The 16666-nt window shown below is 46.5% G+C and overlaps 1 protein-coding gene across 7 annotated transcripts in view; it reads left to right on the plus strand.

Annotated features, from left to right (window-relative positions):
* Window positions 1-4202, plus strand: part of LOC144150942 (uncharacterized) — a 120321-nt gene extending 116119 nt beyond the window's left edge. For all 7 annotated transcript variants that reach the window (XM_077682242.1, XM_077682245.1, XM_077682248.1 and 4 more), the window contains 2 exons: window positions 1829-1939; window positions 4046-4202. In XM_077682242.1, coding sequence (XP_077538368.1) covers window positions 1829-1939; window positions 4046-4068 — 134 coding nt within the window. In that variant the 3' untranslated portion in view covers window positions 4069-4202. The remainder of the gene's footprint in view (window positions 1-1828; window positions 1940-4045) is intronic.
* Window positions 4203-16666: the final 12464 nt, after the last annotated feature.

Here is a 16666-nt window from a genome sequence, read left to right on the forward strand (position 1 = left end):
AGCAGGGTTCCGGGCGACCAGACGCTGAGCATTCTTCTGCTTTTTCGTCTTCCTACACCGATGTACCGCATACCCGTATAGTTGGATAGCACTGCGTTAGGTCGACTTGCTCTGAGGCGTCCATTCATAGCCTCGCTACAATATATATCGAAAGGTGTGGGTTCGGTCCCCACTCTGGGCGCGTGTTTTTCTTTCTTTCTTTCTACGTAAATTAATAAAAAAATATAACTTCACTAACGGTCAAAAAATAGTCTAACCATTCCCCTATGCCTCCTTTCGCGTTGGAGACTGCCGGCATTTCTTTCTGTATTTTCCTAACGAGCCCCTCATTTCCAAATCGTATTATCCTGCGAAAGCTTAGCGAGGCCCTCGGTTCTGGCAGCCTTGATGCCAAGGTAGCATAAGAGGGTTTCCGGCCACAGGGTTACCCGCTCACGACAGGCTGTAGACGTTCGAGTCACGCCCCGGGGTTCGAAAAGAAAGTCTCCTTCTCCCCGTATATTCTTAGTGGCGCTGGCTACCACCCTCAAGCGTCAGATACAGTTGTAGTAAATATAAACACCCGATAAAATGAAGGAGAACACAGTCGCCCAGATAGCCGAATTTGTAATGCATTCAAGATCTAATCGAAAGGTGTGGGTTCGGTCCCCACTCTTGGCGCGTGTTTTTCTTTCTTTCTTTCTACGTAAATTAATAATAAAAAAATACAACTTCGCTAACGTTCAAAAAACAGTCTAACCATTCCCCTATGCCTTCTTTGGCGTTGTAGACTGCCGGCATATCTTTCTGTATTTTCCTAACGAGCCCCTAATTTCCAAATTATATATATATATATATATATATATATATATATATAAGAGAAAATGTTCCTGGCTATGAGGTTAGCTGTACGATAGAGAAGTCAAACTGAAAAACATAACAACATTTATTCTAACGTTTCGACCGGGGACTGGTCTTTGTTCACTGCTGCGTGTATACGCGCAAACCAAGACGACAACATGGAAGGGAAGGACAGGCACAGCGCTTGTTGATGTCCTTAATTTTGTGCTTTCCTGTTGCTGTTGCTTAGGCTGTATTCAATAGGGCTTTTCTTCTAGACCAGCTCAGCACACGTTTGTACATTATCAGCCTGCTCAAGTGGCCGCCCTATTGAGATGATCTTAGGTTCTGGTAACAGGTTACTCGGTGTCAGTAGTATTGAGAGGTTCTGCACTCCCTAGTGCCTTCCCACTTGTTTTGCTAGAAGGGACTATTTGGGTTTTTGAGGTTTCGACTATGATACAATCTTTTTTCCCTATAGCTTTTACTTCTGAATTTTGGAGCCTTTAGTGCTAGTCTTGGCAATTTGTGGTGATGAATATTGGATTTTTATGACACAATGCCAACTAAGAGCAAGGACAGCTAAATAAATGCTTTTCATGAGGGTGAAGTGACAGTAAATGTAAAGTATCTAACTAAAAATAAACGGGAGATGACATAATGGCACTGAAGCTTACTTGCGTGGCGGGCCAGGTTGTCAACATGCACGATAAGTATGGAGGAGTAAAAACTTAACGTCGCTAAAGACTGAATGGTGTGCTTAGGGGTAATTATGAAATCATCTCCTAACTAGTATGATGGGTCTTGTGTAATGTGCTGTCTGTATGGATGTGAACTACGTATACGCCATCCCAACACCTCCTACGTAGGGCTCTTGGAGACCCATCGAGCGGTGGAAGAGTGCCCCACCCGCTGCTGCGATATAGTACCCTTATAAAACAAGTGTTTCTGATGAAGTTGTTCGAGGCTTCACTCATCTGTGTCATGTGTATGACGCTTTCAAATGCAGGAAGAAGACCCGGAGGTTGTTCTAGAAGTGGCTGCAGCGGTGGGTGTGGTCGGAAAAGGAGGTCAGTTCCACCATACAAGGTACCTGCAGAGGTTCTCAACAATATTCTTAGTAAGTATTGTGATATTTATTTTAGCGCAAATAAATTGACGCTTCCATAGCGAAGCAGTATTTTTTATGAAGAACTCAGAAAGAACTGTAAACAAGAGTTCCAAACTTCTTTGCACCCAGGCAACAAATAATAAGAACTATGTTTTGAAAAGTATCGAATAATTTGAAGTTTCCGGAACTTACACCAGTATCTACAACAGCAGCTTTTTTTATATTGCGAAGTCCCGCTGTGTAGAGGGAAGTTGATGTTTTGTCTCATTTCTTTGTATTTTCAACAAATAATAATTTAACAGTTAATGTAAAAGTAAGAGTCTTTTGCACAAAGGTCGGCAAAAACATTCGCAAATTCATAGCCCCTTTCTCTCAAGGTTGTTCCTCTAAATGCTGACAGGTTCTCTAAAATAATGTTAATTCGTATAAATAAAGCTTCCCCTCGTAAGCATAATTTCCACAGCGCCAGTCGGCACACTGATGGCTCAAGATAATTCGAGATGCGCCAAAAAACTTCCTACGTGGTGAAAATTTATTGTAGAGAAATTAATTGTGAAGCGGCAAAGAAGTAATTTATAAAATGCAAGCACAGGCGCATAAAATGGCTCCGATTTTGACGATGGTCGGAAAATATATTCAACTGAATAAATACAACTTATTGGTGAATGTTTAGGCTCTAAACAATAAAAACGCCTGCAAATTCATCCCCGATAATTAATGTAAGTTGGCAGGATTATGTTACGTAGTTTGGGGGAATTATGGCTCCTAAGCATGGTCGATTGCACGCGTGTGTGCTCGTCTGGGTGCGCGTGTGTGAATGTGTGTGGTTGTGTGCGTGTGCGTGCGTGGGTGCGTGTGCGTTTACGTTGGTTAAGCTAACATCTGTTTTGGTGTATTTGAGCACACCTGCGATAGGAGGCTGGAAAGCCAGAGAGGGCATTGAAATGAAGATCAGCAGGCAAAGGCTGTTTCTCATTAAAATTTGGTAGCTAATAACGTTTCAAAGGCAGTGCAGAACCTGTGATCAACGCCAACCTCCGGAGACTGTGTTAGGCCATGGGATCTAGCTAGTCGATGAAGTGCCATTATGCTTTCTTGCATTCATTAATTAATGACATACACGCTGCATTTTTGTATTAAAAACTGTTAGCAACGGCTACTATTTAGTACGTCAAATTTACTTTAGCATCATTTGTACTGAACGAAGTTAACACGTTTGTATGGCGACGCAAGTATCAAAGCTGGAATGCGTGTCTGGGTATCCACTCTTGGAATCTCTTACATAGTCTCAGAGGATTTTGAGACCAGACTTATTTTGCGAAAACATGACGTGGAGTAGCACAAAGTGAAGCTTATATAAAACAGATATGTAGAGAATCCCTAATATTGGGTTGTTGCATGCAACCTACAACGGGTACTGTACAATGCCGCAAAACGGCAGTAGTTGTACAATGCTGCAAAACGGCAGTAGTTTAATTACGAATAAACCCTCCCGCACATTCGCAAGTCTCTGTATTTGAGTAACGTACCCCACAAATAGGCAAGGGGTGAACACCCAGAACAGGTATCTGCACATATTTTGATAGTCTATGGGTGGGCATCTATAATTCACATTGTTATTTACAGTCTTAGTAATGCGAAGCCACTCTTCTAGTTTGCGTTACTCAACCTAGGCATGCGAATAAGCATGTATTGAGGCAATAATGCGGCTGATATCTGACTTAAAATCAGCTGAAAGGCTTGTTGCCCTATTGTTTAACGGCGTATCGAAAATATACTGAGTCATGAGGACCGTCTCAACCCTATGTAATAGTCGCTTGAACACGAAGAGAATTGGCGAGACGCCCGAAAATCTGGGTCAAAGCGTTGAGGGCCTTTTTGCTGCATGTCTTTACAAATGCTGCCCTCTTTACTACCCTTCTTAGTATGGGTTCTGATTGAAGATCCGCAAGTTACCATAAAATGCTATAGTTCATTCTATTGAAGCATCGCTGTTAATTCATTGCGCACTTCAGACACTACTGCATCCACTTTCGTCTTCATGTATGTAGCCTGGATGCACATGAATGCACTCGTACCTGATAGGTGATTATATGTTTTTATTCATATTTGCAGTGGATTTCAACCGTCGCTACTGATTACTGCGTGCTGCGGCCAGGAATTGGGTCTACCAAAATTTCCCAACCAGTCAATCATGAACACAAAACTAAAGCGTATTCCATTGCATTCTCGAGCACTAAGCACGTTGTGAAATAAAATATTACAACTGACATTTGCGTATTCTCACTGACATTTTAGCTATACGATTGAGACAGAATATGTTCAATGCACAGAAATTATGCAGCCTCGACACAATAGCCCAATCTCTGCCAAAAGGGGTGGTAACAATAAACCAATAAAGCCGTCCCACTCAATGTGAAAGGCGTGCGAACTACAGAACAATGATTGGCCATAATGGGCTCTACCGCCGTAATCCGCTTACTGCTACCACCCCATGCAATTCAAATTTCCCGCCTTCAGAGTGCTCGCGCACCTCCTGCCTGAAACTGCGCCAGCGGCAGTTTTGTTCTCTTTGTGCTTTTCTCCCCTAACGTGCTGGCGTTGCACAGCCACATTTTTGCGTTCACTATCGTAAAACCCAACCCAACGCGAGTCCGTAACTAAAAGAACGCGGGCGTTGCCGGTTAATTGCGCATACTTTTCCTCAAATGTACCTATAGTTTTCTTTGCGCTAAACAGCGGGAAGAAGTATGACAAGTGGCAGCGTTTCACGAGTTTCGAGCGCTTATGAATATGTAAAGGCTTGGCTTTCGAAGCCTCTGGGGTACGCCGCGAACAACAGTGTTACACCGGGACCCCGCATTTATAGGCAGCCTGCACGCCTAACTCGACACCGACGCGCGCGCCTCTAGCGGCAGCTTGGGCAACGCCGTTGTGCAGCTTCCAGCGCTTTCGGCATGGCACCGACTGCCGAGGTGCGATCGAAGCTGGACCCATTGTTGCTGAAAGTTTTTCGCGTCCTCAACTGCGCCGTATTGAATTCCCACGGGGGCAGAGTCAATAGCTACGTTGTGGGATGCAGCAGCAGCTCACAAAAATTCGCCTGGCACGAAGTTCTAGGGGTTTCCAACCAAGCCATGGGAGAGATTACGAATGCTAAGCAAACCTTTGGACGAGGTCTCGCCTTCTCAGCGTGATGCGGCAACTTTACCGATCTTGCGCGAGGTAGGTGGGGTATGTGAAGTCAACTTTGTTCCAGTTAAACAGCTGGATCTGTGTTTGGTCTTCTTCTTCTTCTTCTTCTTCTTCAATCGGCTCACCTGACTAGCGTATTTTCTTCCTCCGCTGCAAGAAGGTCGTTCAGACCACATTTCAAGCCCCCAAAATGCCACATAACGTGTTGTACTGCACTGTAAAAACAATCCGTAATTTTACGGACAAATTACGGACCAGATGGCCGCAATAAAACAGAGCCGTGCTCCGTTTGATGCAGAACAAAGAAAACACCCGTAATTTAACGGAAGTGCGCTCCATTCCGCAGTATACGGATGCTCTCTTCGTTACACGTCAAACGGCATGTTTTTCTGCTTTGCAATATACGGGCGTTTCCTGTGTATGACGCAGAACAGAAACATATGAGTTTATTAATAACTGCAAGAAATATACTGTCGTGTTGGTCGTCGGAAATCAATTGAGAAGCGAAAACTGCGCTCCGACAACATTCGTGGCGTAATGAATGCGACTCTGTTTCGTTAGTGTCCAAAGTGTAGTCAACTTAGTGAGGACCATGAGGCCCATACCGCTCAACACGAGCGCTGCATCTTGTCTTTACGACGCTCCGGTGACGTCGGTGCCCCGGACCTGCAAACTGCACATGCGTATGTCACCGGCACACTTGTAGAAAATATAAGGTCATTTGCGTGCAGAAGCAGAGTTGCGGAAGGTAATTTAGTTCTTAAGGAATCAATATCGGCCGAAGTATTTAGCCTAAAGCTTAAAATCAAACCACAGCAAGCACTATTCATGCAGTACGAAATCGCAGTCGCAGCCAGTCACACACATTTTTGCGAGCGCTTTCTGGAAAAGGCGGAGTTGATGGCGATCAACTATTGTGGGGGCTTCGCGGAACGTTATTGCGCAAGCGCTATTTAAGAAATCGCACTTTATCAGCCAGGAAATCTGTAAGCCAGCTAGTAAACACCGATGTATGGCCCACGCAGGGTGAGCATCCATGTAGTATAGGGGGTATTCACGTTACGTCACCGGCAGCGCAGCAGCCGGTGGAGGCCATCTTGTTGTACTACTGGTAGCGCCACAGCGCGGACCGCCGCATTCGCCGCCTTTGCGCCTCGCTATCACGCAACGATCACAAGACCTGAGCGCCGATTTTGCGGGGCGAGTTTCTTTTATCGACAGCGCCGTTCACGTGTCTCATGAGTGTTTGTTTCCGGCTGTTTAATTTGATGTTAACGTGAATGTGATGGCAGCGTCGAGGAGCCGCGTCGATAAGACAACCTACGCCTCGTCTCTACGCGGTGACGACCGTCGCCGCTACGAAGAAAAACTCGCCCGGTGTGGCTGTGACCCGCTAGAGTTGCCGGCAGTGGAGTGCGGTCATGGATGCAGTGAGTGGCCCGACGTGGATTTCAACGATATTTACGAGTACCTCGTCACATGGACAAGCTTTCTGACAAGACAGCAAATCAAAAACAAGAAAAGCTTGGAGGCTTACAACTGTGTCGTCAGTGGGTGGGTGAAGGAGCCCTACGTCAAGCCTGTGAACACGGATGAAGTGATAGTTGTTGGGGAGGTTATTCACTCGCAAAGTCTGTCGCCAGGGCCGCTGACCGCTTGGCTTCTCATGAAAGCCGATGGTCGCGTTGTACATGGACACTGTTTGTGCATGGCTGGCCTCGGTGAGAGGTGCTCGCACATCGCGGCTCTTTTGTTCTACATGCAGTTGCGGCTAGAGGTCGAGAAAGCGAAGTCGTGCACTGACGTTAGCAACAAATGGTTGCCGGCGCAAAAACGCAAGGTGGTGCCGTCGCCGATCGCCGAGATGAATTTTTCATCCGCGCAGATGGGTCACCGTCAACTGATGTCGGAAATTTCATGTACAGTGCAGCAAGTGCCAAGAGACAAGGCGCCCCCTCCAACTACTGAAGAACTAAACGGGCTCTTTGACAGCCTAATCTCCAGTGGATTACGGCCTGCTGCAGCCGCTACAAACCCGAGGTACAGTTACCTGTACGTTTCAGCGACGGCCCAGTGCAACGCAGCGCACTTGCTTGACTTGTACAGTCCCAGCGCATCAAGTTTCGACAAACCTTCTCTCACAGAAAGTGCCGGTCGATCACCTTGCAAACAACAGAAGCCGCAATTTCTGAAATTGAAGAACGCACAAGAAAACAAGCGTCCACACCAAGGTGGTTTTAGTTCAGGGCTGGCCACATCACAGCGTCAACCCTAAAAGCTGCCTGCACCACTAATGTTAGAGACCCATCGGTGAGCTTGATTAAGAAGATCTGCTATCCAGACAACAAACTCAACACTGCAGCGGTGAAGTATGGCAGAAACAATGAAGCGGCAGCGTTGGAAAGCTACATGTCTCGCCGCTCAGCATCACACTAATGTAAGGTTTTGTGAAGTAGGTTTAGTGGTGTCAAGAGAGGAGCCGTATTTCGGTGCAACACCTGATCATCTAGTGGAGTGCGACTGTTGTGGAAAGGGCACGGTGGAAGTCAAGTGCCCCTACACTGTGCGAGAAACGTGCCTCCGGGATCTTCTGTCGCAAACGAGAAGCCATATCGTGGAAGCTGATGGCAGCCTTGTGTTAAAAGAAGACGATGAATACTTTTACCAAGTTCAAGGACAGATGTTTGCGTGCAACGTTGAATACGCAGATTTTGTGCTCTGGAAAGAAGGAGAAATCAATGTAGAAAGGGTACGCCGCAACAACACCTTTCTAGAAAATGCACTAAAGAAGGCAAGAACATTTTTCTACAACGTTATCTTGTTGGAGCTAGTTGGCCACTGGTTCACCCGGATGAGAGAAGCCGCAGAGGCGTTGCAGGAGAGTTTGGAAGACTGAAACTCAGTGGCCCGATTATAATGGCTCAACCATAAAGTCTGTTTTCGCCATTTATCGAGGTCGGGGCTGAAGTAACATCTGCATGTACCAGCATGATTTCATGACGCAAGAAGACAAGCTTGCAGCAGTGTTATGCACCGTCGCAACACGTGACATAGATGTGACCACACTACTTTGAAGTGGTACGCTTGCACGCTACAAGCAGTGTTTAGTGTGAAATGAAGGTTGCAGCAGTGTCATAAGTTATCAACGCAGTGTGGAGCACCATCATGCACAAACTATCACAAATGTATGAGTAGATTCTTGTGAACACGACTTCATACAAAACATGACACCAACGTTGCGTGTGACCTAGGAACAAGGCAGGCACCCTTTGACGTAGGTAACAAATGTTATAAAGCAAAGCACAATGTTCGAGTGGGCTTTATTATGCAGGTTTTGTGCTGTTTTTATTTCTGATAATTGTGCTTTCTGCCAAGTAAAGTGTCTATCCAACTTAAATAGAAAAGGTACCTCTAATTTGTGTGTAATCATGTTTGTGTTGACCCAGCTTACTGGTGTGAAAAATTTTTGTTACTTGAAAGTGTTATCTGTAACCCTTGACTGACTTCACTGAATAATTTTTTCCTTGCACCCCTTCTTTCTTTGTGTATTACGTAATATGCAGCAGCATGAGTTTTGTTTTTACCGTGCGAGCACTTGGAAAAGTAACGCCTCTTGGAGTTATTGAAAAAAGCATACACCAGTTCAACAGGCACAGGGGAAACAAACAAACAGGAATCAGTTTATTCGTTGTCCGAAGTTCTGCAAAGTGGCTGATGCTTTTTTTAAAACTGTGGTAAAGATTAGTGCTCCACTATAGCTTTTCTAGTGTGTCAAGGTAGCAAAATGCAGGTTAACATCTGAAAAAAAAACTCATTTCTTCCACAGCAGGTTTGCGTGCACAAAACCTGCGTAAATACAAAGCCTCACAGTGAACTGTCATGAATGCACTTCTTCAGAGAACGGCCGAAGCACTCAGTATGAAACAAGCTTTTTTAATGACGATGCCCAGTTCGGTTGTCAGAAAAATAATGCTCCTTTCAGTTTTGTAGTTGAAGTGCAAGGGAAAGCACCAGGCGAAGGAAATTCAAACATGGTGCCTCTTTGTTGCCTAGGTCTCCAGTTCTGGCTGAAAATCCCATCGAAGTTATATCGCATACTAGTTGAAGAATCCATAGTAGCATTTTTAACGTGTGACCAGTGGTGTCATCAGGCAACGTGCAAAAATTGTGTGAGGCACGAATTTACATGTTTACATTGAAACTTCAAGAAAGCGTGCGCTGAAATTTCATGCATTGTTATGCATTTTTTTACGTGCGACTCAAGAGTGAAATGCAGCCTGTATTAAGCAAACGTAAATGCTAAATTTTATAGTAAGCCTCGTACTAAATTGCAACATATTAGTAGCACAAGAAATTTAGGCCTTCTGTGAGACGGCAAGATTTTATTGCTAGCCGACAAATAAAGTACACAAAGCTTGTAAAATGCACTACGTTCTGTTCTACAGACATTTCATATGCAATGTGCCTGTTACACAGAAGAAAAAGAAAGCTGGCACAAATGAGTGCACTTTTTACCGGCGTCGGCACCAAGATGTGCGACCAATGAGCACAAGTGATAAGTTGTTACACAATTGCATATAGTGGACAGAGACTAATCTATGGGCACCACAGAGTTGCATAAATTGGTCAGTGCACAGCAAACAACTGCACTTTTGTCGATCGGTGTTTCTCTATGGCAAGACACAGCCAACAGTTCAACTGGCAGGCAACTTTTAAGTATCAAAAACTTGTTTCTTAGCAACCCGATCACTCTCTCAACATGTATTCGGACATTGGCTAGCTCTCTGGTATGCTCAACGTCGCTAGCACTCAGTTGGCGCTTTCCCTTTGTAGAGTTTCGCACAGCATAATCCGACACTTTCTGAAATCAAGAAACCTCGGTCGGCCAGTACAATGTCATCCTACTCCAAGTTCCTCAGCACGCCACAGTCCTCTGTGATAAACTTGTCACTACTTCTTCCGCCATAGGCCTTAGATATAAAAATGATGTTTCCTTGTGGGCAGATGTTAATCAGAAACTTTATGGTGTTATGGTGTTTTTACTGGGACCAGGTGCCAGCGCGTGTGTCGAGTGCACTTGGCCTGCCCGTAAAGACCTCAAAGCAGTCTAGAATGACTTGCACCTTCCTACCAAAGTTCCGCATAAATGCCAGTGGCATGGTTTTCATAACCTGTTCCTTATAAGGCCATTTAATAAGTGGTCCTAATCGGTCGAAGCAGGCATCCAGCCATTTTTCACACGTTCGAGACACTGTTGCCTGTGAAACGTTGAACCTGTACACAATATCCTGTAAAAACGTCCAAGCCGTATGCGCACCAGGAAAACCATCATCTCCTCAAACTTGCTTAGCACGTTGTTGCTCGAGTGTGCCACATATGGCTCCACAATTTTGAAAACGGACATCAGCGCTAAAAATGACGGAAGGCCTGTGTAGAATGACACTTTGTCATCTTTGTGCTGCAGTGTCTGCTCAGTGAACCGACTGCTCTCTACGGCGTGTCGAAGTGCATAAAGCTCGTGATTGCGAATAACGAGCTCGTCTTCCATCCTTCTGATGTCAGCACCGGTCAGATCAGTCTGGCACCCTGCAACAGCAAAGTGCAGAAAGGGACATCTCTGTGGAAATCATTCCCACATAGACGCCCATCAACTAGATCCGCACACTTCATAAAAAAGCCATCTAGTAAATTAAAAGTGGCTTAGCACAAGTACTTTGAATGCTAAGCATACACTACCACTCGGTACCACATTCAACACTGAAGAATTCTTCACAAGGCCTGTCACAAACAATCTTCAAAGCACATACTTTCTTTCTTATATTTATTCTCACCTATTTCCAGGTCATCCATTAATCAAGTGAGACCACACGGCCTCCTTTTGCAGATTAAGATGGATACTTCAGTAAGCCATTCTTAAGACGAACTCGAAGGGGACGTGAAAGCTTCTTCGTATTCTAAGAAATTCGTATTAAGTGTACGTTTTTTGCATTGCGCACATCACGAAAGAATAAAAATTTCGTTTATCTTAACTATAAAATTCGTCCCAACCGATTTTGTCCTAATAAGAGTCGACTGCATTTTCTTTATCCACATTTTCACATATTGCAAATCTACTCGCCCACAGTGATAACAATGGAAGAACTAATTACTGGCAATAAAGTACATCATGTTATGATTTACTATGTAACTTATACTTCAGCTATTTTGCTTGGTCAACCAGTTTGAGCTTAAGGCAGAAAAACAGGGAGGCACCTCGCAGGTGTCGTGAAATAACCCCCCTCACCCCCCCCCCCCCCGCCTACCCGAGACTTCGTTAATTCCCTGTGAGGCCACATGCACGCTTTTAACCTTCAGTTTCCACGTATGTGAACTCTATGCCTCAATGAACTCTACGTGAACTCCAAGACGGCCGTCATGATACGCGTGCCGTATTCTTGAAGCTCAACAAAATCAGGCGTGAAATTTGCGTACATGCTCGCTGGCGCGCGGCTCGAACTCTCACTCCCTCCCCCGCGATTCTAAGTTTCATTGTGCAACCGTTTCCTGCGCTTGCATATTATTTTATCCCCGGTCCGCTTTGTAAATTCTCATCTCCTGCGTCCTCATCTCTTGCCTAGTTTTCTTCCGGCACAACTCCACCAGCGCCCGGTCGACGCGTACGCTGTCGGGCCGGCGAGTGACGCCTGATTTTGTTGTCGAGCTTCAAGAGAAGGGCACGCATATCACGATGGCCGTATAACTCGCCGGTCTCCCAAGCACGGTAGCTGCGAGGCGCACTGCAGGGCTAGCTGTCAGGTGTTTTATTCGTTTCAGGCTTGGGTCAGCGCTGGAGCCTAGCTGGCGTCACCTGGTGATGTTCTACTGCTGCTTCAGCAACTGTGACTCAGTAACATCGCTTACGTTCACGACTGTAAAAACACGAATAAAAAGCAATGCTTCAAAACAGGCACCTACCTTGAACGATACCTGCCGTATCGTAAACGGGTGACAACTCGTCAGCGCTGACGGCCACTGAAAAGAACGGTTCATTTTTCACACATTTCCAAATGCAAATTTTTGCGTACGACGTAATCGCACCTTGCGGGGCTGCGACGTCGATTGGAGGGGGGGCTGTTTCGTGAGTGGCACGCGCGGCCAATCGTCGTCTCTTCTGGCGTTCGTAGCGGGCTTCACTGTTATTGTCAACAGTGTCGCCGTAGCCCAAATGGAGACTCGGCGCCCAGTCTGAATTCCACTCATCGAAAAGGTGTGACGGCGACCCTGCATGATCGAACAGTTTGCGTGCTAAGTGTAAACAACTGCTCGCGGGCTCTGTGTATATAAAGACAGCGGAAGCGGCAATCGATTGTACTAGCCGCGGCGCTAGGCTACTCAAATAAACGTTGACTCTTACCTGTAACGAAATGCCGGGAGCAGACTTTATATTTGTCCAGGTCAGGATCGAGGTCTTGACGATTTATCCGAGCCACCCATTCGCGCCGACACCGTTCTGAAAGCTCCTTCGTTTTTGCGCACTCGTTCAGGCGCACTTTGGGTAACTTGAAAAAGTGAACATGCGGCTTGTTGCTTCGTAGCTTTTTTTCCTTCGTCTGAGACCTTTCGGTGCACCCGATGATAGCGCAGGCCACCATAGTGACCAGCAACACACAATCACGACACCTCTTGTAACAAAGTTGGTTGTTTCCTCGAGAGCCCGAGTGACAGGAACGGCTCAGCTGCGCGCTAACGTACTGCCCGCAAGGATGCCCGTCCGTACCTAGTACAAAAAGATGGCGGCCACTCCCAGTATGCATCGCTGCTGTGACGTGGGTGAATACCCCCTATACAGGTTGTTCGGCACAAGTGCAACGTTCGTTCCGGTAGCGCTAGCGAGCAGACGCAAGATGTCGAGCTCCCCATTTGGAGCCGTCGTTGCGGCTTCGGGCCGCGGAAACAGGACAACAGAAAACGAAGCACAGGACTACCTCATAATTCTGCCTCAACTGCCACCAGGTCGGTTCGTTTTGAACACAGTATTCTTGCACGCTGACGTCAAAGCGAGGCCTTATCGAGTGAAAGATTTTCGAGACGCGCTTGCACGCTTGGAACTGCTCCCCGACATGGTAGCGTTGGGAGCGTTCCAAATGAATCACGTGATCACGTGTGGGCAGTAACATTCAAGGACGCGGAAAGTGCCAAAAAGTTGGTTGATTTTCGCGACGTAAAAGTAAAAGATGTGCGTTCCGCGTTTGCGCCGTACGGCGTAGTGACTGACGTTTCAAGAGACCGGTGGCGTGTGTCTGGGTGCGGCGACAAGGGCTCGACAACGCGCCTTGTGTTGCTGAAACTCAAGGCAGGCGTGACGACGTGCCCCACCAGCTCGGGATCGCCTCGGACAATGCACTCGTAGTCGTTTCGGGGCATCTGTTGCTTTGCCTGCGGTGTCAGCGTTCTGGACACGTTCGACGGGAGTGTCGTGTTCCCCGCTGCACTCGTTGTCGTCGTTTTGGCCACGAGGTCTCAATGTGCGTGCACACTTACGCCACTGTCGCCGGACCAGCTGGGTGTGACGACAAATCTGGGCACCTCATGGATGAAGCTGAAGCGGAATAAGTCAACGCTGGAGGAGGGGGAGACGAGCCAACGTCGACGCATGATCTCAAGGACCTGCCTACGTGCAAGTAACCCGCCGTATACAAGCTGGCAAAGAGGACCAGGGAAAAGAAAATGACCGGCCGGACCTCAACACAGACGACTTATCACTACCACCATTGAACCAAGCGGCCCAAGGAGGAGCCATCCTGGAAACCGACCAAGCGGATGGTGGGAAGGAGTCTGACGATGACACCATCGATATGCACACGAGCAAGGACCTCGCTAGCAGCACCTTCGGAAAGCGTGGACGCGAAAGCAACGCCGAAATGACAGAAGGCGACAACAACACGGCTTCCGAAGAGCCGCCTTGGAAAGCGGTGCCGAGGCGGCGTTCCACGGAGAATCCCAACCGTAGCGTTCCCCCGGACAGGAGGGAGACAGCGTCGACGCCGGCGAAGACGCCGACGTAGTCGCGCGAGGGGTGTGCGCCGGTGTGCGAGTGCGCCAGCGTCGGTCATCCTTGTGTCTGAGACTCCTCGCGCGTAATGCAGTAGTGTATTCTGCGCTGCTTTTGAATCCATGCCCCGTACCGTGGTGCTGTCTGTAGTGTATGGGGGGGGGGGGGGGCAGAACAACGTAAGGATATTGTCGAGGTCGGAACAGGTGCCATAATTTGGCATGGGGCACATGACAGCTTCTATGTCAGTTAGACGGCGCACTTGGCTGACTACAGCGGTTCGCTCCCCTTCCTGGCAATAATGAAAGCACCATCCTGTCCACACACTCCTTAATGTGAATGGCAACGAATGTCCTTTCAGCACTTAAGGTGGCAACAATCAACGTCAGGGGCCTGTCGTCAAAAAGGAAACAGTACCAGCTTAACCGCCTTTTTCTGGAAGACGATATCGACATAATCGGCGTTCAAGAGACGAAAATTGAAAGTCAGGAGCAAACGCACCGGATGGTGCAAACTTTCAGAGCACGATATAGCGTTTGCGTGTCCCACTCGGTAGGCGCGTCGGCTGGATGTGCGCTTTTTCTGCGCAATTCTGTGGGAATTTTTCAAGAAAGTGTCAGCGTTTGCGAACGCGGTCGCTTTATTGAGTGCGATTTTTTGTACTCGGAAATGGCATGGAGAGTGATTGGTATATATGTGCCAAATAAGGAAGTGGATCGCAGCCTTTTTTTTTTTTGAAGGTTTGAAAGTGTATTTAAACTGCGAAAGGCACGCAATATTTCTTGGCGATTTCAACTGCGTCGGTTCAAGCGCTGGCAGAGCAAGAAAACCGCCGACACATGATTTGAGTGCGATGGCTTTAAATAGCCTAGTGCATGAGTTTGGCCTTTAGAAGGTCGCGTGTGTTCTGTCGAACATTAATGCACCACAGTACACACAGTTTCAACGTGAAAGTCACGCAAGATTGGACAGAGTTTACGTATCACTGGGTCTTGTGCCCCTGTGCGAGGCCTACAACGTAAAACCGCTGTCCTTCAGCGACCACAGCATGGGGACGCTTACAATAGTTCAGAAGCAAAGAAAAACTTGCTTTAGGTGGGATACCTGGAAATTCAATGTCAAACTACTGAATGGTGAACCATTCACAATTGGTGTAAACAAAAAATCGAGCAGGCAATCGGAACAGAAAGTGGGTTACTTATCACTGTCTGTGAACAGCTAAAAAGTTACGTTAAGATAAGTGCACTAGAAAGATTGTCCGACATACGTCATAAACAAAGGAGGAAACACAACTACACAGCCAGTTGCACTTCTTCCTAGGCATTGAGGCTCAACAGCCTGGAACTTTTACAAAAGAAATTAAAGAGGTTAAAAATAAGTTGGAGGTCATTTACATTGAGAAGTACAGGGGTGCCACAGTGCGCGCGCGCGCAGAGCGACTCAGGTTGGGCGAAACGCCAAGCAAACGTTCCCCGAGTGACGAAAAGGGTTATGCGTAAAAGAATGAGATTAAAGCTATTCAATGCAATAATGTGGTTTCTAGTGACTCTGAAGTCGTGGAGCGCGCGTTTTTCGAACATTATAAAGAACTGCTGGGAACTGAAAAGCAAGGCAGCAAAGATTACGAGCTAACTTTCTTGCCGTCAATGCCAAAGTTAAGTGATGATGACAGAGCAACCATGGAGGCGCCGATCAGTTTGCATGAGATAAATAAAGCCATTGACGAATTATCCATAGGGAAGTCACCGGGGCCAGATGGATTGGGAACCGAGTTTTACAAGTTCTTCAAAGAAGATATAGCAGTAATTTTGTGCAGGGTCATAACGGAAGCGTATGAATCCAAGAGAACACTGCCTTCGTTCCGGAAAAGTCATATTGTGTTAATTCCTAAAACTGATGATCCTGAAACGCTGTTGGCGATGGAGTCGTATCGGCCAATCAGCTTAACGAATGTTGATTAAAAAATTTTCATGAAGGTTTTAGCTAGAAGATTGCAAGGAGTAATAAAAACAATTGTTGAAACCCATCAAACATGTGGAATTCAGGGACGATCTATTTTTACCAATATTCATGTCGCAAGAAGTGTATTACATTGTTGCGACGCTCTAGGGGGCCACGTGGCGATGATCCAAGTTTATTTGAAAAAGGCCTTGGACCGTGTTGCGCATAACATTCTTTTCTCAGTGTTAGAGCACGTTAACGTAGGATCCGTCATCCTCGAAGGTGTAAAGATGTCGTACGTTCAGTGCTCATCTAGTGTTATTGTAAACAAACAAGTGGGACGAAGTTTTGATATACTGTCGTGGGTGAGGCAGGGGTGCCCCTTGAGTCCCTTCTTGTTTGCGATTTATCTTGAACACTTTTGTTTAAAGATTCTTCAAAATGGAAATACACATGGATTCCGTTTGCACCGCAGTGAAGTTAACATTTTGTCATATGCCGATGACATCGCTGTTTTTTTGTAGTGATAGAAAAAGTAGGAAAAGTGTGAGGGAGGTGGTGAATGATCT

The sequence above is a fragment of the Haemaphysalis longicornis genome, unplaced genomic scaffold (assembly GCF_048455015.1).
Source record: "Haemaphysalis longicornis isolate Haplotype H1 unplaced genomic scaffold, Haemaphysalis longicornis Haplotype H1 scaffold_81, whole genome shotgun sequence".
Classification (NCBI taxonomy): Eukaryota; Metazoa; Arthropoda; class Arachnida; order Ixodida; family Ixodidae; genus Haemaphysalis; species Haemaphysalis longicornis.